This window comes from Cyprinodon variegatus, unplaced genomic scaffold (genome assembly GCF_000732505.1).
Source record: "Cyprinodon variegatus isolate N-32 unplaced genomic scaffold, C_variegatus-1.0 Scaffold47, whole genome shotgun sequence".
In the NCBI taxonomy this organism is placed as follows: domain Eukaryota; kingdom Metazoa; phylum Chordata; class Actinopteri; order Cyprinodontiformes; family Cyprinodontidae; genus Cyprinodon; species Cyprinodon variegatus.
Window position 1 is genome coordinate 1460873 of NW_015150500.1, and position 27341 is coordinate 1488213.

At 38.0% G+C, this 27341-nt stretch overlaps 3 protein-coding genes across 6 annotated transcripts in view; all 3 read right to left on the reverse strand.

Moving 5' to 3' along the window:
• Positions 1-1635: 1635 nt before the first annotated feature.
• On the reverse strand, positions 1636-4703 carry pfdn5 (prefoldin subunit 5). Its single transcript, XM_015370540.1, has 6 exons — positions 4574-4703; positions 4287-4389; positions 4113-4144; positions 2651-2725; positions 2460-2565; positions 1636-1889 (listed from the first exon to the last, which is right to left on the reverse strand). The coding sequence occupies exons 1-6, from the start codon at positions 4682-4684 to the stop codon at positions 1804-1806; spliced, it is 513 nt and encodes a 170-aa protein (XP_015226026.1). The 5' UTR covers positions 4685-4703; the 3' UTR covers positions 1636-1803.
• Positions 4704-6119: 1416 nt separating this feature from the next.
• On the reverse strand, positions 6120-23631 carry espl1 (extra spindle pole bodies like 1, separase). Of its 4 annotated transcripts, none has more exons than XM_015370632.1 (33): positions 23470-23631; positions 23246-23334; positions 22797-23099; positions 20644-21399; positions 20442-20543; positions 19261-19372; positions 19010-19137; positions 18735-18928; positions 17974-18216; positions 17726-17870; positions 16722-16881; positions 16420-16559; positions 15911-16045; positions 15712-15828; positions 15461-15632; positions 14761-14889; positions 14502-14658; positions 14260-14369; positions 12253-13264; positions 12132-12222; positions 11519-11921; positions 11234-11362; positions 10859-11072; positions 10556-10761; positions 10341-10468; positions 9549-9671; positions 9202-9351; positions 8939-9106; positions 8754-8858; positions 8563-8675; positions 8399-8482; positions 7922-8086; positions 6121-7205 (listed from the first exon to the last, which is right to left on the reverse strand). In XM_015370632.1, the coding sequence occupies exons 2-33, from the start codon at positions 23324-23326 to the stop codon at positions 7004-7006; spliced, it is 6477 nt and encodes a 2158-aa protein (XP_015226118.1). In that variant the 5' UTR covers positions 23327-23334; positions 23470-23631; the 3' UTR covers positions 6121-7003. The 4 variants fall into 4 exon arrangements, with proteins under 4 accessions (XP_015226117.1, XP_015226118.1, XP_015226116.1 ...); XM_015370630.1 differs by having other exon boundaries at positions 6121-6941; positions 6972-7205; positions 12132-13264; XM_015370631.1 differs by having other exon boundaries at positions 6120-7205; positions 11528-11921; positions 12132-13264.
• A 1817-nt stretch (positions 23632-25448) lies between these two features.
• LOC107082089 (ATP-dependent 6-phosphofructokinase, muscle type-like) overlaps positions 25449-27341 on the reverse strand; it is a 12766-nt gene continuing 10873 nt past the window's right edge. The window contains exons 16-20 of the mRNA XM_015370552.1: positions 27241-27302; positions 27038-27149; positions 26846-26945; positions 26599-26704; positions 25449-25993 (exon numbers count right to left, since the gene is read on the reverse strand). Of these exons, the coding sequence (XP_015226038.1) occupies positions 25852-25993; positions 26599-26704; positions 26846-26945; positions 27038-27149; positions 27241-27302 (522 nt within the window). The 3' untranslated portion in view covers positions 25449-25851. The remainder of the gene's footprint in view (positions 25994-26598; positions 26705-26845; positions 26946-27037; positions 27150-27240; positions 27303-27341) is intronic.

Here is a 27341-nt window from a genome sequence, read left to right on the forward strand (position 1 = left end):
AAAAAAACAAAAAACAGGTGTTTTGTATTGGCCTGTAGAAAAATGCACTTACCAAATGGCTCACAACATGCTTACAACATTTAATAGAAAGAAATAAGTCAAACTGGGGGATACAGAACACTCAAATATAACTGTTCTGCATCTACTTAAGTGACTCTCCACCAAACCACTTTACAACTTTTGTTTGTGAAGGTGCCTCTCAATTTTTAAACGCAAAATATGCAATGAATTTAATTATTTTGTTGTATTTGTAATCTTCACTAGATCCAAAAATAGTCATCCACCATGTGATTTTGTATTCCCTGAGCTATTAAATCAAAGGGTGTATGGGTAAATTCTAGAATATAATCATGTAATATTAATTTACCCCAATAAAAACTTTAATGTTTGACATTATACATTACTAGAATAATTGTTCTAGACCACAGTGTAGTGATTTGCATACAATTGACTGATGCCATAACTTTTCTCCTGCAACTCTTAAAAACATGCACAGTACACCAAATCCATTCAGCATACATGAGCAATACTTATTGTGATAGTTATTGCAGTAGTGGTACCAACAACTAGTGTTGTATGCTGTGCCTTCACAGCTTTGCTGTGTAATTCTGAGTTTTCCAGTTATAAGAGAGGCTTCAAAGGTTAAACAAGGTCAAAGAATTTTTTAAAATAGGAAAAGAGTCAAGGAGATTATAAATTAGGAGGTGAAATTGTTTGGATAAATTACTAAATTACAGGCACACCTGTTGATATGGTTTAAGCCCTAATTCAAAACACTGCTGCCTTGAAAGAAAATATGCAAAGATGTCAGGAAGAAAAATGTAGACGTCCACAAGCCTGGTTAATCACTGGAAACAATTTGCAGTTGCCTCAAACATCTGTTCTACTGCAGTATATAAAAAACACAACAAAAGAAGGTCCAGTCATGGTGACATTGAAAAAGGAAACGTGCCCCAAAGGCAAACGGGTTTTTGTGTGAACATGCAACTTAAGAAGAAAAGCTCAAAACAGGTTTAGATGCTAACAGAAGCCTTTAAAAACAGCAGCTGAAAGGCCTATACCTAAAAGAACAATAAAACACCAGATAGGAATTTACAAACGCACCCAGGGACAAAGATCTCTAACTTGGAGTCATGCTCTGAGGTCTGAAGAAATTCAAACTAATGTGTGAAGCTTGCAAGCCCAGGAAAAAAAAAAAAAAAAAAAAAAATCCAATTGGGAAACAAAGGAGTGGCAGAAATATTTGATCCAAGGCAAACAGTTTAAAAAGGCAATTCTACTAATGATCAGTTACCAAAGATACATGTGGAAACTTCTAAAATTAAAATTTTTGTTTTAAAAACCTTTTATGTTTCTGAAACAATAGGGCACAGGGGTGTTGTCTTTTCATGAATTATGTATTTATCTAGTGAGGCAAACCTACCTTACTGACCACAGTAACAGGAATGCTATGGCAAAGTTACAAATCTAGTTTTCCCACTAGTAAAAAACAACTAGAAAATCCAATCTTTTGACTATCATGAAGCCTACAGACAAACCAGACACCAAAATAAGGAGTTAAGCAAAGTTTAACAGCTTCACTTGACAGACGTGTTACTTAAAACACCAGTTGGAATAAATAAGCCACAGGAAATATAGTGTGGTAACACCAAATTTATTCAATTGAAATTATTGCAAGTACACAAGAGATCCTCCTAATACTATCACACCAACAATTTAAACTGAATTGTACATTTTAGATCATCTTGTGAGGATAAACTTCAAAATGTCTCTAATTCCAAATGGCTCAATCATGTCTTCTGATTAGGCCTTAGTGCTTCCAATCATCTGTGACGCCTGTTGGCTCTGTTGTAATTGTTGGATCTTCAGGTTCATTACTTCAATAACAGCTGCAACACAGAAGCATTTGTTGTGAGTTAACAATAATCTTTAAATTGGTGTATGCTATGTTTTAAAACAGGCATCCCCAAACTCGGTCCTCAAGGCCCCCTGTTCTGCAGGTTTTAGAGGTTTCTCTGCTTCAGCACAGCTGGTTATAATGATTGCAGTAGACCAAAAGCCTGTTAATCAGCTTTCAATTAAAATCAGCTGTGCTGGAGCAAGAAAACCTCTAAATCCTGCAGGACAGGGGGGCCATGAGGACCGAGTTTGGGGATGCCTGTTTTAAAACATCCAAACAGCATCACGTTTGCCCTTAAATTTTTATTATTTTTTAAATATTGGTCACCTTTTAATCGAATAATTTTTTTCAAAACTCAAATCAATATACCAGAAATAAACACACAAAAAAGTTAAGTTACTCCAAGAAACCTGGCTCTGCATCTGTCTCTTGTTTAATCATATATAAACGGATTTACCACTTTCTTGGCTTCATCTTCAAAAGGTAAAAAAATAAAATATATCCGAGTGCGACTCCATAAACTCAAGCTTTCTGGGGGAAAACAAATTCTTCATTTTACCTTGTTTCATAGCGTGTTTCTCCTGAAGAGCTGGCTGGATTTTTTCTATCTGCTTCGTGAGGAAGTCTATTTTACGCTTGAAGAATGCTTTAGAGTCCTCCACATTCTACAAAAAACAAATATGCATGATCAATGTTCATTTTTATTATCAATGGATGTGAATGGTATGCTCTGAAAAGAAAATATGTCACCTTTTCAACATAATATCCGGTCCCCACATCCACTAAGACATGTTCTACATCGTTTAACATTCCAGGGACATACATCTGGGTAGAATCAATGGTGAAGGATCTCTAAAAGCTGCACATCTTTGAACACATAATGACTAGGTAGAACAATATGATGACTGTCAAAAAACAACCTCCCATCTGTTAGCAGGTGGGATATATCAAGCAGGTAACTTACAGTTAGCTGCTGAAATCAATGCGATACCTAGAAATCCCGCATCCTCCGTAACCACCCCGCTCCATTCCAGACCGCCTGCATAAAGCAAAGCCTACAGCTGTCTTGCTCCACTCCGAAGTGCGCTTCGGAGCGGTATTTCAATCACAGGAGAAAAACCATGCTGTAATGAACACTAAATTTGACATAATTAAAACTCACCATCAGCATCTATTACACACGTTTTTGCCCAAACCATTAGTTTTTAATTTACGGTCTTTGTATTTGGAATAATCATACAAAATACAAAATCCGTTTGTTCTTTACTTCCAAATCAGCATCTGTTCATCCATGCCTGCGATAAGTTTGTTTTGAAGTTGTGAGATGAGCTATTGGAAGTTGTTGTGACTGGAATTTGATGAAACTCTTAAGCCTCTCAGTATAAAATTAATATTTTGATTGAGATCTGCTTTCCGGTATGTTGAAGTACCAATAGTTTGCATCCAATAATGAATTAAACGCCATTAATTTCTGGGAATATATAAGAATTATGCTCTAATTTGTAGTTACCAATCTGTTGTTACCATATTTCAATTTGACAAATCTGATCTTTGTCCTGTTTGGTGCAATTGCAGATCTTGATCTGGCCGGACCAGAGCAAAAAAAAAAAAAAAATAGCTTGGCTCTGTATATTGACAGTGAATGGAGAAGATGAACGTAGATGTGGAACAGTTCTCATTGAGTAACATGACTTCACAAGTGCTCCACACAACGTATGAGAGCGGGGCGGGGTGGGAGGATGTGTAATCTGAGGGTTAGAAAGCAGACAAAACAAGCTACAGTAAGGGCTTTTAGAAAATCACCCTTTAATTCATTTACTGCCAGATATAAACAGTTCATGTCAATTAAATGCAACAAAATATAACTAAACAATGCTATTTAGAGACAACTGGTGATGTCAGCATTTCTTTCCACCAAGCACTTGTTTTCACGTGTTATTCTGTCCAGGTGATTGTGTAGATCAGGTGTCCAGTCCTCAAGAGCTGCCATGCAGTAACTTTTAGATGCATCTCTTCTCTTACACAGCTGAATCAAAAGGCTTAATCCCCTCATTTAGCTCAGCATAGGCATGGTAAGGAGCCACTCATTTAATTCAGCTGTGATAAAAATGGGACGCATCAAAAAGTAGCAGGATAGTAGCTCTGGAGGACTGGACTGTAGCACCCCTGGTGTAGGATTAGTGAGAGCCAGGAAAGCTGTTCAAAAGGATACAGAACTGGTGAGAGGCACAAGCAACTCTTTTCCTGTTTGGGAAAACAAAGAAAGCATCGTTACAAGTAAATGTTATAAGCAAAAGAGAAACTATAACTCCATGCCAGCTGTACTCCCGAGAATCTAAGCATTGCATTGCATGTTCTCTAGAAGTCCATTTGCTAGCTTACGCACCTTTATTGTTTGGGTTCAAGACGTTCAAGCTGTCTTTGGCTTCAACAAACTTGTTCTGGGCAACTTTCAGCTGACTTATAGAAGACGTCAAGAACTCAACCTCCTGAAACAAAACATCACCATAAAGAAATGAGCCCGAGAAAGGCATGGTGCTAACATGCTAACGGGATAACAACGGCATCCAATCCCAGGGCAGTGAGTCGATTTTCTTAAACCCTGGTAAATGCTTCTGTATAGGACGTGTGGAATGTAAATACGCATCTCCAATGACATAAACAAAATAATACCTGGTCCAGTTGGCTCTTCAGTCCTTCTAATTGAGGAAGGGAGAGGTCTGTGAGATTCACCGCCATATTGGAAGCGTGATGAGTAAAAGGACCGCATTGGGTGCGCACCATTATTTACCCAGAGAGCACCGCGCCGCCGTGGCGGAGTGGGGACACATCTTCAGATGGATACCAAGAGCTCAGCTTTTAAATATAAAAGGCGCCGAGTTTTTGGTCTCAAGGTGAAAACACACGTGATAATTTTCTTTATTATATATATATATATATATATATATATATATATATATATATATAATTTTTTTTTTTCCCGTTGTGATAGTGATAACCGATATAAAAAAACATAATATGCATCAACCTCTGTCGAATATTTAGTAGCGTAGGCATTTTTTTCTTATATTTCCGTTACAATGTTGTTTAATAAAATGGTTATCACAGATCTGGCGGCTAAATACTTTTTCCTCTCTATGAACTCCTCCTTGCCAGCTTTTACCAAAGTCATGCACCGGTTGACTGTTAAGGAGTAGACCCATCACTTGTTCGTCCGAGTAAAAATGGAGCCACAACGATATTTGAAATACTGCCCCCTTGTGGTCAAATTGTATTCATTAAAAACACATCCCTGAGGTTTTAGAATTGGGTTTGTTAAAAACAAGATAGAAAATGTTCAAATGAAAGTATAGAAACCTGTACGGTTGAATAAACAGAGTGTGATTGAAAAATAACGTGAAGTTTTGGACTCTTGGGTTAAAATGTTATTTCATAAATGCCATTCCCAATAAAGGTTAGACCAATTTTCAATTATTTCTAATTTTATCACCCAGTATATTAAAGAAATGGAAAATAACATCTTCAACATGGGAGGAAAAATCTAATCAGATAACACTCTAGTCCTCTGAATAGCTCTGAGTGACTGGAACAAGCAGCTGTCATGTCTTTGCAGCTAGAAGTCCAGTTACACCGGCTAAGAAACCAGGAACTAGCCCCACCTCCTTTAGCTTTTATTTCTTGTTTCAATAATCGCTTACATATAAACCCACAATTCAACATTTCACAAAATGCCAATTTTTAAAAATGTATATGTAAACATATTAGAAAAATATGGTGTCACCCTATAATCAGCTTTATACATTAAAAATATAACTTCAAATGTTCATACCTTTTAGATGGCTCTGCTTCCACACAGCCGAATCAAATGGCTACATTGCCTCCTCCTCCACATGTAGTCAAGTCATCCAGTTAAACTTCTCAGGGAATTATAGTTCACAAAAACAAATCTATAACATGAAACGTGGAGAAAATTTTGTAACTACGAAAAACTATAACCAAATGTTTATACCCTTCATTTTTGCTTCTTTATTAAAAGCCTTTCAAGCTGATGTGCAATGTTTTTTTCCCCCAAAGGGTTCAGTCAACTGTGATTGAACAAATTTTTGAAATCTGTATCCTAATTGTTTATAATACAATTTCAGACTTTTAAATAATTTTTCTGAAAAAAAAATAAAAATAAAATCCAAATCCAAAATAGGAACAAAAACAAATGAAAACCCAACTTAAAATCTAATATCAAAATAGTTAATAAACTTTACATTATTTAGAAAGGCCTTGTTTATTAACTGAATTAGAGAAAAAAATTGTTACAACTCAAAACTAGAATTAAAGATCTAAAATTATAACTTTGCTCATGACCCAAATGTTTGACTTTACTTATCTGAGGGGGCAGGGCATTGAGGACTGGAATCAAAGACCCCTGTTATAAATTTTTAAATAAAATCCTTTTAATTTGACTAATTAGGTTTGTCAGACTGGGGTTTATGTGATAAATTCAGGTCACTGTGAGATTTACTGCCATGCAGAGCAAATAACTTTATGCTTCTGACTAAACTGATTTGAGACACTGCCACCATGTGGCCAAACCAGGTTTTAAATCAGCACTTTATTAAATTAGCAAAATAATCCTGAACATCATGGTCCAAAGCCACACCTGCAGACCCCAAAACCAGATTAAGATTTAATAAAAATAGCTTCAGATTTTACAAAAAGAAATATTAGCAACCATTAGTGCATATTTTACCAACCAGCAGCTATTGGTAATTAGAGCATATCCATTACTCTTGCAAAAACACATGAAGGGAAGTTTTAATTCCTGACAGTTTAGTGGTCAGCCACAAACAGAATGAGATCACAGCTCACTAAAATGCATAACTGCACAATTCAAAGGGGCTTAAAGCTACATGCATGCCTCCATTCGAAATGGTAAAATTCTCTAAATCAAAAACAATACTTAATATGCGAGTTCATTTATCAAAATGAAAAAAATAAATGCGGGAATTCAGCTTTAAAACATTACTGGAAAATTTAACAATATTTTTAAAAACGGGTTTGGATAAAAGATAGAGCTCAGGAGCAAAATGTATTTATTGCTTGGTGGTCCTACTGCAGGTTAATTGGCAGCCCATAGACCACAGGTGCTGCTCCGTTGAGGTATTTAAGGTGTGTCGCTTGACGTGAGGCATCGATGAACTCCAGCAGAGGTGCCCCAGGACCTGCACAAAACCAAGACTCCAGCAGGACTTTGGTGAAGCGATCCATGTCCCGATCTGTTACGTCCCACAAGTTGCCCAAAATGAAGGGGCTAGAAAGAAAACAAAGGGAAAATTTATGATTCAGGTCACAGCCATCCACTGAGAATTTAAGTTTAAATGTTTATTTTATAGTTTATAGTTATCTTTTTGTGAAAGGAAGGGGCTAATTTACAGAGTTCCTGATAAAGAATGAATGCAAAAATTGAATCATTTTCATTTTTCACAAGATGTATAATAAGCAAAACTAAATCAAAATGCATTTATAAGGTAGAAACGGATAAACGGAGGGGTAGGGTTATTTTGAGGTAAGGACCACTGGATGGATGAAGAAGAGCAAAAGTAAAGATGGAAGAATGGATTAAAAACCAGACAAATGAAGGGACAGTAGAATAGAATTTAATATTCTATTGAATAAAGACTACTTTTACACTATTCTCTATACTTTGAAGATGCTTCAAGTAAATGTAACTCCTCTAAAGCTTCCCAGAGACCCTGGAGTACCAACTAATGGTTTTATGATATAAAGAAGCCATCCATCCTTTATACCAGTCTGTCTTTGCAGGGTCATCATTTGTTAGAGTGGGTACACCTTGGACAGATCACCAGTCCACTAACACATAAACAAAACAGCCATACAGACACTACAAAACGGCAAACTAGAGAGAAAAAGGATACCAGAAAACCAGTAGAAAACCAACACATGTATAGGGAGAACCCTGTTAATCACACTGCATGAAAATAGAAGTATAAGAAGCTGCAGTCTCACCATCCTGATATGAGGTAGTTCAGAATGATGCCCTGTCCCTCCTGATTGCCTCTAACAGCCAGAGCGGCACTGCTGCAGCCAAAAAGCAGCGAAGCTGCTCTCATCTGCTGCTTGAGGACCGCCTGGCTGTCCAGGAACCTCACTCCAGCGCCATGTCCCACATAGCTAAAAGCAAGAACAGGAAAATATCAGATTATGAAAAACAAACCCAAACCAATCAACCAGAAACGCCCATAATGTTTATTTAATGAGCAGCATCTGCATCATTTCTACCTCCTGAGTTTCATCAATTTTCTACAGATTTAGCTTAATGACTCTTCTTAATCTACTTTCTTAGAAATATTAAATCTAAGGCTGAAAAAACAAGCAGCAGTCCTTTGTTTTTCTTCCCTACAGTCAACTTGGGCTTGAAAAATGTATCCAATAGTTTTGGTTTTGTATCTAAAGAAAATAAACATGACTTCCTCTCAAACCCACATGTAGAGGTCCTTCGAGGAAACAGCTTCTTCTAGTTGTCTTGATTCAGGAGCGACGCCGCACACACCCTGCCAGTCGGGTTTACTTCAAAAACAAAAGGTTATTAGGATTACGAGTTAAAGGACAGAACATTTAAGCAAAAACTTCTTCAATGTTTGTCTCACCTGGCAAACCACTCCTTGAAATGCTCCTGAGCATTTTTTAAATTGGCATCAGGATCCAGCACGTAAAATACCTTCTGCAGATCCACTCCGCTTTTCAAGATAGAAGAATCCATCTGAGGAAGGAAATTAGCTGCGTTAAATCATAAATGTTGATCCAGGAAGGGGATCAGCACCGATAATCTCAACCTCACCTCCCTCTGAAGGTTCAGCCTGATCAGAGAATGCAGTGAAGGCATCCGGCTAACAGAGCGAGACTTTAGGAAGGACATGCTCTCCCATGGCAGCTTTTGAAGGTACTGCGATACACACAGGTCGGCAAGCATTAAACACGTTCGATGTCTGAGCAGCATAAAGCCGGCCTTGTGTTCAAACTCACCTTGTCCAAAATAAGAACCACATGGCCTCTGGTGTCATTTCTCTCAGAGAGCTGAGACGCTGCTTTGTGAAAAAGATGGTCACAGTCTGTGTCCCAATTAGGAGCAAATCCTGATCCAAATCTTCTAAGGTCTTCTTCAGAAAGGGACAAAGAGGCTGAAAGCACAACCTTAAAAAAAAAAAAGCATACATCTTTTTTAAACAATTGCTTTTAAACCAACAAGATGGTACAAAAAAAAAAAAAAACAACAAACTAAAACATACCTTCAACATCTCCTCACTAACACTGACTCCTCTCTTCAATAAAGCCTTGCTGAGCTCCTTCGCCTGTTTGGAGAGCCCTGGATCCAGTGAAGGTGGTAAAAATAGGCTCTTCCAGCATCCGAGCAAACTCTCCATTTCTTTTAACAGTTGCTGAAAGATTGCAGAGTACTTTAACTTTCATGTGAAATCAATTGATCACAAAGAACCCCACAGTTGCTTTTGGTTATGGAGACTATTATTTGCTAAATAAATCTCTAATCTAATGATTGCATTTGGCATCAGGGACGAAGTCACCTCAATGAATAGATTGGGCGAATGAGCAGCACCTCTCAGTGGTAATCCCTTACCTGAACTCGACAGTCAAGAGCTCGGCGGCCATCCCACCACTTTGCTTTGTCGAGGACGCAGCTCACAACATTTTGTTCTGCCAAGATGTTTTCCATCTCCTCCACCAGGCATCTAATGTTCAGCTACACACACACACACAAAAAAAAATGAAATCAAATAGAAAACTTCCTACAAATGAATCACTATAGCAGGCAGAGAGATCTGAATGGATGTGATGCCATGGAGTTAAAGTGAAGAGTTTCTGATAATGGCCAAGAACAGCAACAGGGAGTCTTATGTTACCAGAGGAAAGCTCAGGATATACTTTAAAAGTACTAAACAGAGACCTTATAGAAAAGGCGTTCCCAATCTTTTTAGCTTCCGGCCTCATCACCCAAACTTATGGTTAGAACAATTCTAAAAACCCTGTTAACTAAAGAAATGCTAGTAACAAAAACAGCCTCAACAACGAATGTGTATTTGGTTTAGTCCATTTGTCAGTGATGTTTTAATCCATTTAATTAAACACAAAAAAAGCCTCATGAGTGCCTTTTTTCATCCCTTCGTTTTAAAAAGCACCAATTATCCAAGGACTGTTCGGTAGATTCTAAAATGTCCTTTACAGTGTAATAAAATCTGCTTGGAACATATGTTTATAATTAAAACATTTCCTGTTTGTGCCCAATATTTCTGTATTAATTTGGAAAGATTTTAGATAAAAGAAGTGATTTTTCTTTTTGAACTGCTCTTACTTTTAAAACCGTTGTAATGACAAAATAATGATAAAAAGCGAATCATATGACCAGACAAACCTGTTGTCTAGAAGTGGAGATATGAAGTGTGATGGGGGCAGAGTCCTTCTCCAGACGTGACAGCATTATGCTTTCCCCCATTTCCCCAGGTTTCACTCCAAGCACAGACATCAAACACACAGTTACACCTGTACATGAACAGCAGAAAAGTAGGAGACCTGTAAATATTCTCTGAACTCTAGCAGAATAGATATCAGAGCTTAAACTGTTTCTACCTGCTGGAAGCTGTTGAATTTGTTCGATAAACTCTTGGCACAGGTTCTGGGGGAAAGAACCGAGATCTGCAGTGGGGAAGGAAAATATTTCCTCCATCTGAGACAGCATCTGTTCAGTAGAAGTGAAGGACGCAGTCCCACTAGACTCATTTACAGTCAGAGCCTCCATTTGTTCTGTTAAATCACTGGATGCCTTCTTCAGTTTACTATAAGAAAAACATAATGTTAAATTCTTTCCTTACAATAACTAGAAAGTTTAAATGCCAATAAATTAGAAGTTAAATCAATCTAAAATCTACTTACTGGCGAGAATTGTATATATGGCGGATTGTACGATGACGATTGGTGACTCCCAAAGACTGGGCGTGCAATAAGGCTGTACTTATAGGGTCACTCTGACCCGTGGTCAAGGCGAGGAGAGCACAGAGGTTTGAGTAGACTATTGGACAGGGGAAGTGCTGCAGAGTCAGCAGTGCTGAGCGCAGCAGAGACTGAACATCCTCAAAGGAGAGATCGTCTGAGGAACAGGAATAAGAAAAACTAAATAAAGCGCTCCAATATTCTCAACAGTGACATTTCTATCACGCCACCTTTATTCTAATAGTCAAAAATTCTTGTTGAGTTTCCTTTTCTAAGCGTTAAAGCAGTGTAATAAAAAAGCATATCAGAGTCCCCTACCTGGTCCGTTGTCTGTGTGAGAGATGCTAGTTGGTAGCTCTTGTATTAGGTGGTCAATGTGCCTCTTTTCAAACACCCCTTCTTTCCCAAAACAGAATATATCCCTCCGCAGCGCCTCGCAGTCAAAGTCTGAGGACAGAAATTTGGTTCAAGACACGATTCCAACAAATAAGCTCTGCTGAAAACAATTTAAACCTGAATAAATGAAAAAGTTTAAAGTGGGGTCAGAGATGGCAGAAAAGAGAAGCATGAAATTGTCTCAAATGATGAAAACTAGATACATACTGTCTTTACTTGCTGCTGCATTTCCTTCTTCCTCAGCATCTGATGTCCTGAGCTGCTCAATGCTTATATCGAGAACTTCCCCAGTTTCTTCCACAATGGTCCTCATGGAGTCAGGCTCTTCCAGGGTGTCCTCGGTCTTAGATGGCTGTTTTCGGCTTCTTCCTCTTCTGCCAGATGCTGCTGGCTTACAGAGCAAAGCCTCGTCTTCAGATGAGGTCAGAGAAGGCACAGTGACGTTCCTTTTTGCATTGCTCTGCCTTTTGGGGGCGACCTTCTCTGCAGGTGGATTCACAGTTTTTTTAGCATTAGCTCTTCTACTGCTTTGCTTTTTAGGGACTTCATCAGGCCCTTTGCACTGTGCTTGGGGAGCTGCTTCTGAGTCACTTTCATCACTGAATTCTACCTGTGATGGGATTTACAGACAGCTTTTAATGAAACAAAGCTTTTATTTCGTTTACTTTGACAGATACAGCAAACAAGACAAAGGTTGCTTAGAGTATGCAAGTGTAATAAAAACCAATATGACTATGAATGTTTTAAAAAGGTTGAGAGATTCTAAAGTGAAAAATAAACTTAATTTTATAAAGACTATTTAAGACCTCTTTTTGCTTACCTTGTAGCGTGCCTTCCTTGTTCGTTTGGGAGCAGCAGGCACTGGCGGGACCTTATCTGACACTTCTTCATACACTTGAAACTGCACTTTGACAGGAGCTCTTGGTAACTTCTGCACTGAAGCAGGACATTTGACCTTCTGAACAGGAGTGAAAGCCAAAGTAGGAACAGCTGTGTTGAAATCAAAAACTCCAGAAGCAGACTTGGACTTGGCAGTTACAGGTGTCATGGGAACATGGACCTTTCCTTTAGTTGAGGAGCTAGTAACTTGAATTTTGGGTTTGACGGCATTGACTTTTTTTGATTCCTGCTTTTGCTCTGCAATATCGGGTTGTTTTAAAGAAGCTTTGGGCTTTTTTATTTTGGAGGGTGGAGCTGATTTCTGCTCTGACTTGATTCCCTTGTGCTCCTTTGGTGTATTCCACACCCAGGAGTTTGAAAATAGTTCCTCGGGTCGGCAGCCTTTTTTTGCAGCCAAAACCATAAGTGATGCCATGGCTTTGGTTGCCATCAAATGCGCTCTTACAGGTCTAAGGTCAGGAGAGACTGTGGAATCAAGGAAGGCAAAGGCAGCTTCTAGTATTTTCCATAAGCCACAGACCTTGTTGGCCTTTGCTTGGAGTTCAGTCTGAGCCATACTCAGGTATACACGACCCTCCACGTCCTGCATCAGGGAGGGTTTGGAGCTGCTTCTTGCAGGGTCAGGGAAGAGCTGAGCCAGCTTCTCTTGAAGTTGTCTTGTTACATTTTTACAGCGAACTAAGGCTGCCCAGTGAAGTTTTGAAGGAATGCTGAGGTTGTTTGGCTCAAGCTGAATAGAAAGGTCTGCCCGTGTGGCTGCCCAGCGAGCAGAGGCGTGACCTAAACATGGCTCTGAGCAGCAGGGCAATTGACAACCCAGTTCATGGGACAGGGAGGAGAGCCAGCGCAGAGTTGGGGCTTTCAATGGAGGGGAAGAGCCCACGCTCTTCAATACAACTTCTTTAACAGTCCACCTGGTCTTCAAGAAGTCCTTTAGATCATCTTCCTTCAGATTATCTTCCATGAATGGAACTGGGGACTGAGGTCTTTGAGCAGGACGACCTTTTCTTGGTTTAATTTTAACATCTGTCCTTTTGACCTGATCTGACAAATCTAAGGGAAAAAGGAAAGAAAATAATTTTCAATGTGAACTAAAAATACACCTAAAACTTGGGGCAGGTCAAATATGAATTCATAGAAAGATTTTGTAAGAACCAAGGACATGCTATAGCACTATATGTGGCGTTTTCTATCTTTACATTTCACTCTGAACCACTAGTTGACACAAGGAAGAGTAGCCAGGGAAAAATCTTTTTGATGTGGAGTATGTGGAACTTTAACGGAAACTAAGATTTAACTTTTCAGCAAAAATCACGCTTTCCCTCTCGGTAGCTGGTACAGAGTTGCACATATACATTTATTTATTTTTCTTTAAGTGGAGAGGGTGTGTCTTTTCAAAAATTCACAAAAATCATTGAAATCTCTTTAAAAGAAGGCAGATTCAGGATTATATTGAGATTTAAACCACTAGAAAACAATAAGTGTTAAAATGCATAAGAACTTTACAAAAGTAATGTAAAGGTTTCTTGCTTCACTACAGGCCTTTATTTGACAATAATTGGATTGGAAACACTGCAAAGACAGAGGTAGAAGAAACATTTCATCCCTGCTGACCGACAGAGGGTGGTGCTGAAAGCCCTGAACGTTCCCTTTGCCAAAGCATAGTTCTAGTAATTTTATCAACAGAATCACACCTGTGACGCATCCAGGGCTGTTCCTCACATGCCATCGTTTATGGCATCAGCTTTTTGGATCATAGTTCCCTGTTGCCTACTAGCTGGAACTGCAGACATTTCACCTTCCTAGGGCTGCAACAGCTTGATCTTCTCATTTACCGACAGGCTTAATTTTTTTTGTTTATTAATTTAAGCCATAGTCAAACATAAAAGAAACGAAGGCTGGAACAACTTAATTCTGTGTAATGGACCTAGATCATGAATTTTCATTCTGAAATGTGTGACAGAAAAAAAAACTTCCTCACAACATTCCAATTATTTTAGGTTTGGCATAATCTCTATTTGAACTGGTGCATTGGTGCTTTCACATACCCGTGTCTTGCTCCAGAATGGTTTTGACAAAATCCAGATTGGATCGACTTTCTTCTGCTTCTCCCTGCATCAGTTCCAATTCTGATTTAACCACCAAGAGCTCAACACAGCTTAAAAAAACAAAACAAAGAACAAAAAAATGAAACTTATTTGCATTAAGAATTTACTGCATTACTTGTACCTAATAAAACTTTAAGATAGAAGGTTATATCAGAGCATGGTGTATGAACCCATCTACATACTGGTTGAGTGCTTGTAGCTTGATGGCTAGCTTTAGGGCTTCTAAACACTGGAGTCTGGCATCGTTAATGGCCCCAGAGCTGCGTCTCACAGCGACCAGCTTTGCAGAGCAGCTCAGGAGTTGTGAGAGCAGCTGCCACTTCACCACAAGGTTGTCTCCTAGTTAAGAACAAGAAAGCTTGGGAGGGGGCTGTTCTTAACAAAGGACAAACACAAACAGGAGGAGAGTCCTAATGTGGAGAAACAAAATTTAAATCATACCTTGATGGATGAAGTGCACTTCTGCGTTATTTGATGTGTTCCCATAAAGGCCTTTTCCCACTAAAGTTACCAGCAGGCTACAGAGCAGCTTCAATGCCTCATATAGGGAAGAATCAGGGGAACTTATACCTAAGATAAACATAAATGGATTTTTTGGTTTGAAGAAACACATACAAAAAAAAAAAAAAAACAACCTTACAGCATCAAACATTTGCCTTTTTTGACATTACAGAGTTAGATTAAACTAAACTGTTGCAGTTATGAGGTTGATGGAGAACATATACAGTCGTATGCATACTATCAAAATTCAACCTGCTTTGGATACAGTGGTGAATTGAATACATGCATGCAATGAAATAGTATGTTTGCATAAATCCCCAACAATATATACTCCAAGTTTATGATCACTGTGGAAACTGACCCCTTCCGAGCCTTAGCTCATCAATGTGCTCTCTAACCTAAGGTTTTCTCACTCTGATGACAGAACATTTATGAAAACAATGTCAAATTTTCTGACTCACTTCATTTGAATAAATCAAATGTATCATAAAATCAGAAGAAAAGACATTGGTGATTACATTTCTAGAATGAAAAAGTGTAAGTATTGCAATTAATCTTGCATCTAAACATTTGTAGAGAAAACTAAAATGTGAGGACATTTAGAGGGAAGAAAAAAAAGGTGATTAATACTTTCACTCACCATGCTGCACAATTAGGCTTCTTTGGGCTTGTGGCAGTTGAACAATGTCTAAATTCAAATAAGAGCTGAGGGCTTGCAGAGTCTGTGCACGCAGCAGGTACCAGCTCTTAGACGGTTTTTGGTTATTTACTTCTTTAAGCACCTGACACAGATAAGGGACTCCCTCACTGATCTAAAACATGAACAAAAGCGCTCCATCAGTAACATTAAACTGAGCGATGAAGCTAGTATAGTATTCAACAATCACACACTTGTCCTGTGATGTAGAAGTACTGAGCCTTTAACAAGACAACCAGCATGAAAAGGGCTGAAGGACCATCATCGGTGGTTTCAGAAGCAAGTGTTTTCTCAGCTTCCTCTATCTGGGCCTTGAGATTTAAATTAAATAAGATATGGATTAGACGTGTTATATGCAAACTACATTAGGGATGATCATAAAAAGTGAATTACCAGAGCCAGTTCAGGAGAGCCCAAATCCAGGAGAATGCTGGCAGATTGACAGAGAGCGGCAGCATAACTACGGCTATCAGCAAGTTCATGGGAAAATTTTATTCCAAGCTGGTACGCCTCCAAAGCCTTCAGTGGCTTTGATGGTTTAAAAAAAAAAAAAAGATTTCTATAATCAAAACCATTCATAAATGCAAACAAACTATAAATGCAACCTTAAAATAACATTTCTTTTAAAAGTAGAGATTAAAAATTGAAAGCATGCTGCATAAAGCTGAGATTAATAAACCTAAAAATAAAACAAATACACACTGCTAAAAAAACAAGACAATTGATAATGAACATGTATACATTTTTCACAGTATTTCTATTGTTTTATTTGTTATTCAAATTTAATGATCTATATCTAAAAACCTATTTTATGTATGAAGTCATTGTCCTTTTTGTGTTTAATGGAAAATAAGCAAAGGAGACACTAAGCCATATTTTTTAAATACATTTGCTGTTGTTACCTTTCCAATGAGTCTGAATAGAGCTGCAGCTATAGATAGAGAGCTGCAGGTCTGCTTGGTGTTTCTAACACCAGGCATGGCTTGATTCTTAAAAAGGTCAGTCCAAATGGTCAGAGCCTGCTCCAGTGGCTGACACAGCTCTAAAAGGGAGGGACAGCAGAAATAGATTACATACAAGACATATGTTAGGACAGACAGACTTCTAGGGAAAACGGAAAAGGTTTTAAAAGTATAAACAGACTATTTATGTTCTACAAAGGACAGAAAAAGAAAAATTATCAGATTGATAACAGAAGACTTACTCTTTTCAGCATTTAGATTAAAATTGAGCCCTTCGTACAACAGAGCACTCTCTTGTGTCTTCTTCTTGTTTTCATAATCAAAATCATTGTTGCCCACAGGATCAGTGACACACAGCGTATTTTCTTGGAGCTCTCTCCGTTTTCTATCGCTCTCAATGGCCTAAAAAAAAAAAAAAAAAAAGTGTAAACAGCCACTATGAGAAAGGTTTAGGGAGCATTTAGCCAAAGCTCAAGCCCAAATTGCTGATGGGCCAGTTACTGGCATCAAGGTTTTGAAAGTAACCCTTTTCAGAATAGCTAAAACTTTCTATCATACTGTTTGTTTAGTTTTTAAGTATAGATGAATTACTACCACAGAGCATGCCAATGTTTGACTTTTCCGTTAGCATTTCCCTCTGCACAGCCACCTCGGAGTCAGAAAGTGCTTGATGCATCTTGCAGCACAAAATAGCAAGGCAATGCTGAATGCAATATTTCTGCAAGGTTATACTGTCTTGTTTAATCTTCACAACTCTAAAATGTCTGCCTGTGTCGTGTTTTTTTTTTGTTTTGTTTTTTAAGAGTAAATCTAGTAAGGGTTTCAATAGTTTTAGGTCAGAAGAATGAGGAAAAAATATCAAGACATTTATAAAAGTAGTATCCTTTTCCAATTTTCAATGCAACTTTGCCCCAAGGGAACTCCTGGTTGTCCATCTTTTCAGCTACAGTTCAGTGTAAGTGGATTGTATTCACATTTTTACCATTTATTAAAGTCAATGTTGATATGTGCATGTGTTTATTCCAATAATAATAAATTCAATGCAAGATGTAATGTATTTATGGTAGAGTTTTTCTTTACTGTAGTTTCTAGGTGAGGGGCTGAGCTCAGCTAAGATTGCTAGGTGAGGCGTGTGCGTTGCCTTCTGAATTTGACGCCATAATCAAGGTAATTAAAACACCAACGAAACATTCATTTCCAGAAAAGTTAAAATATGCCAGGATGACATCCAGAAAGAGTGGATTACCTCCTGCATATTCTTCTCCAAAGTGCAGATATAAAGCCAGAGTAAGGCTTGTGCTTTATCATCTTTCAGCCTGTCAGCATTTTCTGGAGTCTCTGGTTCTTCATCAAGAAGTCGTAAAGCTTCATGGGTAAAATCAACTGCCATGCTGTGTTGACACAAAACAACCGAACAAACAAATCCAGTTTAGTCAATTTGTAAAAACAATCCAGTTGTAAATTACATTTTAACATTGTAATAAAAGTAATTACCAGTCAGTTTGCTCGCTGAAGTCCTGGAAACACACCACTTGTGCCATTTCACAGAGGTAGACAGCACGTAGATGGGAATAGGAGCTCTCCTCGTGGCATATCTCCAATAAATCACAGAGTGTGTTGTAACGTTCTTGAGCCATGTCCTTTGTTGACTCCTTATAGGCACGCAACTCTTCATCCAAAAGGCACAGCATGACTTTCTCCTCAGGAATGTCAGGACCAAAACCATCCCGTAACGTCCTTAAGAAAAAACAAGTACACATCGTTTCTTTTTTTATGTTTATACATTTACTGAAAAAAAAAAAAAAAGCATAATTTTTTAGTAAATGTATAGCTTTAGCAAACGTTTAACTTTCCTCAAAAGGCTCAGGAGTTGCTGCTTTTCAGGAAAGCAGCAACACCTGAGCCCTTTTCTTCCTTGAGTTACAATTAATGCTTAACAGATGTTTACAATCATTTTTTTGCTTTTCTGTTTCGGACTGAATCTGAGAAATCTAACATTTCTCAGCACTGTGGCAGAGCTACTAGGATCCAGCAACCATTGATCTATGTCTAATGTGAGTTCATCCTACTACTTCAACTGGTACAGAACCTCTTTGTATCGAAGCTATCAGAAAACTACCGTAGAAGTACAGTTAGATTTTGGACCTGTCAAAATGTTTAACTTTTTTTTTTATTAAAGCGATGAATATTCAAAAAATATAAGTAATTGATTTAAAGCTGAGGTTAAGAGAAGCTACTTTAATACTTTTCTGTACCTGAGTCTTAAGTCCTCGTTATTGTTAAGTGCACCATCACCCTTTATTTTGACCCAAAAGGAGACAGGTTCAGCCATGTGAGTGGTGATCTGGTCCCCAAGGGCCTTCAGCCACAGGATGACCCAATCTAGCGCTCGTTCTAGTTGTCCAGCCCGCCGGGAAGTTTGCACAGCCAGCATGAAGGGTAGTTTTAACTGTTTTGCAAAAAAACAAATTTTTAACCAAATACATGAACACAAGTGTCTAGTAAAACAGATCCCATCCAACAAACTCACCCTGTCAGCAGAAAGTTGGCTTGGGAAATATTTGCACACAGCTCTACAGACAATTTCCACCAGCGTGAAGGCCTGCTCATAGAGGCCTTTCTTGTACATCCCACAAGCCATATTGCTCACAGCAGTCACTATAAAACACAGTATTAACAGCAGCATTGATTAAACATGTACAGCTGGTTACGAATGATGGAACAATTTCAAAGACAGTCACATTGACAAAACCCTTTTAAAAACCTAGAAATAAAACCCACCTGATTCGTTCAGAAGGCTTTCATTAGACAACTTGTGAAGTTCATTCATCAGCAACCCAGCTGTTGCTTGGCAGTAGAGCAGAACCCTGTCCAGCGTTTCACTGTCCTCCAACTAGGTACAACAGATCAGATATAAACACAGATCCTGGATTTAAAACTTTTTTTTTTACCCTTTAATAAGTGTGTCCTAAATTAGCCTAGCCTTATTAAAGCATAGCTGGTGAGGGGAGGAACACTAGTAATTATACCAAAGTCTCCCACGAACCCCCTCAACACAGAAGGTTAAGAGTCTTTGCGTAGCTCAGTGTTATCAGTTCAAGCTGCTCGCTTCAAGGTACTTTTCTTGCAGTTTAAGGGTATATTCGCACAAGAAAGGTCGTTTGGTCTGCTCATTTTTCCAAACCATGGGAGGAATTATTATTTGTTAGGTTCAGGACATAGTTAAAATGTATATTTTGCAAGTGGACTATAACTCCCAACAAAGCCACGCATTCAGTGCTTCTAATGGCTTAGAAAGAAATACTGCGGGATAGAACACCAAACTGCAAATAAAGGAAAACTACAATGGGAGTCCTTCCTGCAGCACCTCTATTTTGCATATTTATGCTATAATAACAGTACCAAAATCATCTGTTGTCAAAAGCAGCGTGTTTTATATGTACATTACGAGACATTAACTAGGGACTGTGTCAGCAGATGTGTCGTTTAAGCAGAGGGAGATCCACAGTTTGTTGGCAACAGTCCTGGTAAGCAACAAACAGCAAAATGGGTTTGACTTTGATTCCATGTTTACTACTACGGTGTTTTGCCAAGTCCAAACCGACTTTGAAACTTTCTGTATTTGGGTTAGGCTGAGGCAGGTTATAATTCATACGTAAAGCAAATCGCACCAGGGGACAAATATCAAAGAACTAGTAAGTCTCAAATGTAAGTGTAAAAAGAGGCCAGTGCCTTTAAAATGGAACACCATAGACCGTTTAAATGCAAAAAAGTTGATTTTGGGGCAAGTTAAATTTTAAAGAAGCATCAGCATCAACTAGTCTTTCCTGTCAGAGCTTCTAAAAAAAAAAAAAAAAAAAAAAAAAATGCATTAAAATAGATCAAACACAGTTTACTGCATATATTCCAAAATCTGACGACCAGTTAACATTTTTGCCATTTCAAGAAATCCAACAAATTACCTGTGATGTGACCATGCTCCCATTGGCAAACACGAAGCTGTGGTAAAGGCACGAGTAAAGGGACTTTCGCAGCTTGCTGCCCTCAGCCTGATATTCTGAATTCTAAGAAAGCAAATAAATAAAAAATCTTATTTTTTGTGTTCATCTTTTACCAACATTAGGAATACAGGTTTTTTTTAAACTTTATACAGGTAGCACTAACCTTGTTAAGCATTTTAATTAACCACTCTTGATGCTCCTCCAGAAAAGAAAACAGAGCAAGCAGCTCTAGTCCACTTAGGCCTTTGCTGCGTCCGCTTCCAACAGCCCATATCACCAGATTACAACCTTCAAGAACTGCGTGACACTCGCTGTGGCCCACCTCAGCTGACAGAGCCCTCAGGATTCTAGCACATTCTGTGAAAGCCTGACCACCTTCTTTGCCAGCTGTCAGAGATGAGTGAATCTTTACTCCCCATCTGCCAAGAACCAGCGGTATCCACTGAGAGCCAATGCAGTTCAAAATCTTCTTCTCAATTTCATCTAAGAAGGTGTAGGCTAGACTGTGGTGACCAGCCTTACAAACTGACTTCACTACAAGCAGCATCGTTTCAGAAATCACATACAAACGTGACATCTCCAAAGCTTTCTTTTCCACCCCTCCTTTACAGGTCTGACTGCAAGCTAAAGCTCTGTTGAAAACCGCTTCCATTTCTTTCAGGAGAAAAGATGCATCCTCTGTGGTCAGCGGGCTGCAGGTACTGTTAAACACAGAAATGGCATCACTCATGTATGCTGAGCTTTTAGAGAAAGCAGGACCTGCAGGTTCAGAGTCAAGCAACAGTAGGAAGCTCCCTGCTTGCAGCTGCAAGTGTAGATTTTCTTTCGGGCAAGGTAATTTCCTTTCTTTAGCAGCAGAAAGGGCATTCCAAAATACAGAGAAACAGCTCCGTACAAGAACAGTGTAATCCTCTCCAACCTGCAGGTGAGAACAAAAATACCATCAGATCAACAATAAAAAAACTTGGATTTTAGATGCATTGCAGATACAATTATTCAAAAACTGATGCATTGGCAGTTAAAAAAAAACAAACAAAAAAAACAATCATCACTGCTATGAATGCAAACTTTTGAGTTTTTTTTTTTTGATGAATTGAACCAGCTCCCTCCTATGTGACAATTACACACATTTGCTGTAGCCGCCTAGAAGCTTCTAGTATAAGGCTAGCTGGATATTTGATATAGGATTGAAGATATACAACATGACATCTTTAACAGTTTAGTATGTAAAGGTTTTCTAGGCAGGTTTGGTAGAATTCAACTTTTATCATTTGCGGGAGACCCACATTTAGCAGTCTACAATTTTCCTACATGATTGAGCTCATTCCAGAATCTTAACATTATCCCGATCGCTTAATTCCAAAAGCATTACAAGTGGTTTGGGATTTTTTTCCTGCTTGAACAACCACATTGTGTCCAAGTTTCAACTATAATGGGTAAAAGCAATGTCCCATCAAAGCTTAACAAAATAAAAAAAAGGGGATCAGCACACTAGTTGTAATTACCACGTTGGCTTAAGGGCAGATTAGACTTCTGCAACCGCACATATCAAATGTCACTTGCGTCTGGTCGCGAACCAGTTTTGCTGGTATGCTTCTGCACCGTCGGTCTGGCATTTCTAGGGACGCACAGCAGCTTCCTGCAAAAGCGCTAGGGGAAGCCTAGCCTTCGGCAGATGGTCACGAGAACTTCGTATTGGCAAAGAACTTGGCATCTTTATATAATTTGTCTGAAGCATCGCACAAGTGGTTGTACTTCCGAAGCTCCTCGGTTTTTAAAAATGGCGCACCACGGCACCTGATCGAGAAGAACTACCAGACAGACAGCCGGAATGGAATACCAAGGACCAATCACAGGTGCTTTTTGTCTGCACACTTCCGCTTGAGGTCTGCGCGAGTTTGAGACCGTCCATTGCGTAGTCAGGATTTTTTTGAGGTGATGGACAGACACACATTTGATGGCTGCAGAGGCTATGTGTCCGAAGCATAAATTGGCCTTTATTCACCATTCTCCACGTTGGAGGAAGGATATGTGGTTGTGAAATCTGGATCATGACAATATGAATGGGACCCCAGATACAAACGGCTGAACTGACCTTTAGCGGAGAAAGGTCATTTCAGCCGTTCTTCCTTGCTTTTCTTAAGGGTGAAAGGCAAAAAAAAAAAAAATGAGGAGCCACTTTATCATCAAAAAGCCTACATAACTTGTTGGGGAATAACCTAAACAGGCTAAAAAATAAAATGCATCTTTAAAACACTGAACTGTATCAACCATTCAAGTCAAAGATAACTTACAGGCACTGTAGCCCATACATACCTGATGTACCAGGGACAATTTATTGTAAAGCAATCCAGCCAAATCACGGCACAGAGAGTGTGATCCTAGGGACACCAGGTTTTTGACAATATGGAAGAGGATCTTCTCCATATATAATGGACCGCTTTGCGGCACAATCTCAGCAGACTTATAGAAAGCATGAAGAGCCAGCTCAACCAGCCTCACTAACTCGCTGATGTGGTTAAAGTAACAGGATCCAAGCCCAAGCTGGTGGTTACAAGCTCTGAGAATTCTGTCATACAGCTGACGTGCATGTTGTCCATGATTACTACTAGTGTATTTCTGGAAAAAAATACAAACAGAGAGTTTAAGAGTCAGAAAAGAGAAGTCACACTCAAACAGAACAGATACTTTTTAAACGTGAGACATAGCTAGGGTCCTTCATTAGAAAAGCTACCAAACTAAAAACATTTGACCGTTATGCCAACCTCCAATTCCTGGTACAACAGCGTCGTCTCTTCAACGGAAGAGGTCCTTTTGATGTACTCTTCCACTTTCAAACACTTCATGTCGACTCCTGTTAAATAGATGAATCAGTAGAAGATAACGCATGTCAAACTTTTTTCAAATAATGTGGTAAGCTAATGGCTACGTCGCCAGAATTCATCAACTTCGTTATTGTTCCGGAAGACTACCGTTAACCCGAATTTACCTGAAGCCTTCGATAATGTCGGAAAAAGTTGTCCTCACGACGGAAAGACTTGACATATGCGCCACATAGCAACAGTCTGAAAAGGACTTATCAATATTTTTTCCTGTTGTGTTTGCGTCGCATTACCAAACGGCACCCCGCGCACTGTTTTAAAAGATATTAGCTAACCAATCGCGAAGCAGATCCGGTCTCGTGGTGACGCGTTGAATTATGGGTGTTGAAGTTTTTATTCTAATTATTTATTTTTTTACGGTCCAAACTTATAGAGAAATAAATACATAAATAAATAAATGCTCAATAGATAAGTAAGCATAAAATTAATGTCCCCCCAAAATACAATAATCAAATAAATGTAGGTAGAAATTAATACAGTGAGACATAAATGTATATATTTCTTTTAATTAGCTTCTTTATTTATTCGCCTTTGCAAAAACTTACCTTATTTATTTATTGTCCATTACATCACCCACATCGTCAACTTTATTTATTTATTACTTTTTAAAAAGTATTTATTTATGTGCATGTTATAATATTTTTGTGTTTGTTGTGTTTTGTGTTTTATTCTTCCTTTGTATTTTTTACCCTCTTTTTTTATTTCTTCAACGCTATTTAGTTCTGCTTGTCATTTTTACATTTCTGTATGCATTTCTGCACGAGTCAGTACTCACGTACTTGTGAATTGAGAAAAGGCCACTGACTTCAGACTCGACTTCAGACTCTCCTCTCCTCCTGTAGATTCGACCGTTGCAGTAAAATGCTAACCCACCAATGAGCAGAAGTTGACTCTCTAAGACACAGCCCTTCCTCATTTGCATGACGAGGCAGAAATGCATACAAAAAATGTAAAAACGACAAGCAGAAATAGTGTTGAAGAAATAAAGAGGTTAAAAAAATACAAAGGAAGAAAAATACAGACAAAAATATTATCACATGCACATAAGTAAATACTTAAAAAAATAAGTTATAAACAAATAAAGTTGAAGATTATAACGGACAATAAATAAATAAGGTAATTATTACAAAGGTCAGTCAGTTCCTACTCCTATTGTAATTGTGTTTTCAAATCTAGATAGTTTGGAATTTAAACAGAATAAAATGCTCATACACTCTTTGAGAAACCCAGAGAGGTCCATAGAAAACCAATATAAACTAAAAATAAAGAGTCCAGCAGGTATCTCTGGCTGATAAACTAGAATCAAAATAAATCATCTTTAATGTGGTTATGAAGCCATAGAAAATAATAAAATATCAAACACCGCAAAAAACATTTATATGTAATGTCGTCTGTAGTGTGTACATTAAGTGTAGCTAATCCTAATCCAACCCTCAAACTTCATGTATTTCTGAATGAGTCCTTTGTTACAGATAAAATAAGCAGGTTGACATTTATTTTAAACAAACCAGGAATGCACATGCACTATCCTGGTAGATTATTTGTCTTATTTTAAACACTTAGAAAATGGAAGAATTGATTTAATGTTTCTCCAATTGAATTTATGCTACAACGTCAAACACTATGAAAAGTCTTAAACCATCCCTCCTATGATTATATTTTACTGTAGAGATTGTCATATCCTAATTGATATATGACATGAATGACATACATGAAATTCCAGCAATTTCTATGTAATATTTAGTAATACATAAAAATCACTGGATTATTGAAAAACGGAATCCAGAAAGCATTTATTCAAGGGTCGTTTCGGTGTTCCAACTCTACACTGGTCATGTTGCTCCAATAAGTGATAGAGACCTGGGTAATGTAGGGAACGTCCAAACTATTTATTTTCTCAATCTGGGTGCAAAGGCTGCTGCAAACTGTGATGGTTTGGATATAAAAAATACCTGTAAAAATATGATTTTAGCAAAATGTGATAATCAGAACTTTCAAATGCATTTCAAAAACAAAGTGTATCATCCAAACTGTAAAAGATTAAAGGTGTGTATAATGGAAAAAGCAAAAACAGAGACTTGGAGAATTCAAATTGGTTTTATTTTAACATTTATTTGCATTTAGAAAAATGTGAAGGGAGACACACTTTTTATCCCTGAAACTTACTTTAGAAAATCCAAGGGACAAAAGAATTAAATCACCTATTACCATATATGGGAAAACTGTATGAATCTCATATTCACACGGAACCAAATCAGGAGCCAATGAAAAAGATTAAATACCTGAAATTCATACTGGCATTCGGACTATTTAGCAGCTGCATTTCACATTTAATTTATTTAACACTGAGTGTAAATTTTGTAAGGGGTTATGGTTAAACTAAGTCTTTATATTGATTGATTTATTATATTGTACAATCCACAGTTTACAAGGTGCTTTAAAAGGAGTTGATTAACCGACATCCTCTCCAGAGTGGTTGCATAGAAAAGCTACTGAGGAACTAAGCCTCTCTTCTTTATGACGTGTTCCATTGCAGTCCTCTCTGAGGTGTCCAAGTTGATCTTGTACTTGGCCAGGATTTTCAAGAGGGGCCTCAGCCTAAGCCACCACTGGGTCTTTGGAATACGGTGTCTGCAAAGGACAAGCATTGTTCAGTAGAGAAGTGCCAAATGCAAAACATGTAACACATTACAAATGGCAATAAGAATGCCCTACAAAAGTATTCTTGAACTCTTTTGGATCTTTTTCCTTTTAAACTGCATGCTTTAATTATTATTTTGTGCATTAATGTGGCAAAATAACATGCATGAAGAGGGAAGGGAAAAAAAAAACTGTAGTTCAACTTCAAAATTGTAACAAGACTTGAAATTTGTTGTTCATATGTGCTCTTTATCCCGTTTGACAGAGCTTAGGCTAATTTTCAAAGAACTGTGCACAAATGGTTGAGTTTTTGAACCAAGATTGTAGAGACCAATCCCAAAAGACTTGTTGATGTACCTAAACCAAAATGTTGCTCAAAAAAGTTATTGAAGAAATACGAATATTACAGATATAAACTTCAGGTTTATATTTCTAAGAGGTTTTGATTTTTTTAAATCTATTATCAATAATGCATCCATCCATAATCAATTAAACAGTGCTTTGCATTAGAATATTACACAGATTTGTGCTAAAACACATTAAGATTTGTGCAACACTAAAAAAAGGAAAATGCAAAGTGGAGTGAACAGTCTTACTCAATATCAGTCTCATCTTTGAGTTCTGCCAAAGGCTGGAACACCAATGCTCTTTTCTTCATTCCCAGCACACAGGCTGAGTCTTTTGAGTTGGCAAAGATGCGACCTAAAGGTTTAATTTAAAAACAGGAAATCAACATTTCTGCTAAAAGGTAACAAAATGAGCACATACTACTTTATCAAAATACTACAAAAGAACACCAGATGTCAGTCAAATATTGTATGATGTGAAGCACTTAGTTTTCACCATGTCTGTAGCATTCCTTCAGCTTTTCAGTCAACCAAAGGACAGACTTAACTCCCATCTTTGTGCCAAAGTTCCTATCAAAAGGACTGGGCGTTCCACCCTAATTAAAAAAAAAAACAAAAAAAAAAAAAACGTATTTTTTAAAGTGGTTGCTCAGTTATGTGTGCAATAAACAATTAAGAAGTATCAAACCTGCTGCATGTGACCGAGCACATTCTTTCTGCAGTCAAACACGCCCTTCCCCTCCTCTGAATACAGGTTGAAGATGAAATCTGTGGTGTAGTTTGCATTGCATTTCTCATTTCTAAACCAAGAGCAGAATTATAGATTAAATGAAAACCAAATATTCAATAGCAAGGTAGGTAGGATCATGCATCATTTTGATGTGCATAAACCTCAAAATAAGTCCTCTTTTCACTGTTGTCTTCATCTTTTCCACCAGATGATCCACGTTAATCTATAGACAAACCATTGATTAAACTGATTGAAATACATC

Coding starts and splice junctions, on each gene's coding strand:
- pfdn5 (XM_015370540.1), bottom strand. CDS start 4,684: ATGGTGCGCACCCAATGCGGTCCTTTTACTCATCACGCTTCCAATATG. Junction 4,390..4,573: donor TGAAGAGCCAACTGGACCAG/GTATTATTTTGT, acceptor GTTTTGTTTCAG/GAGGTTGAGTTCTTGACGTC. Junction 2,566..2,650: donor CCGGATATTATGTTGAAAAG/GTGACATATTTT, acceptor TGTTTTTTGTAG/AATGTGGAGGACTCTAAAGC.
- espl1 (XM_015370630.1), bottom strand. CDS start 23,326: ATGAAGTGTTTGAAAGTGGAAGAGTACATCAAAAGGACCTCTTCCGTT. Junction 8,676..8,753: donor GGCTGAACCTTCAGAGGGAG/GTGAGGTTGAGA, acceptor TTCCTTCCTCAG/ATGGATTCTTCTATCTTGAA. Junction 8,483..8,562: donor TTCAAGGAGTGGTTTGCCAG/GTGAGACAAACA, acceptor TTGTTTTTGAAG/TAAACCCGACTGGCAGGGTG.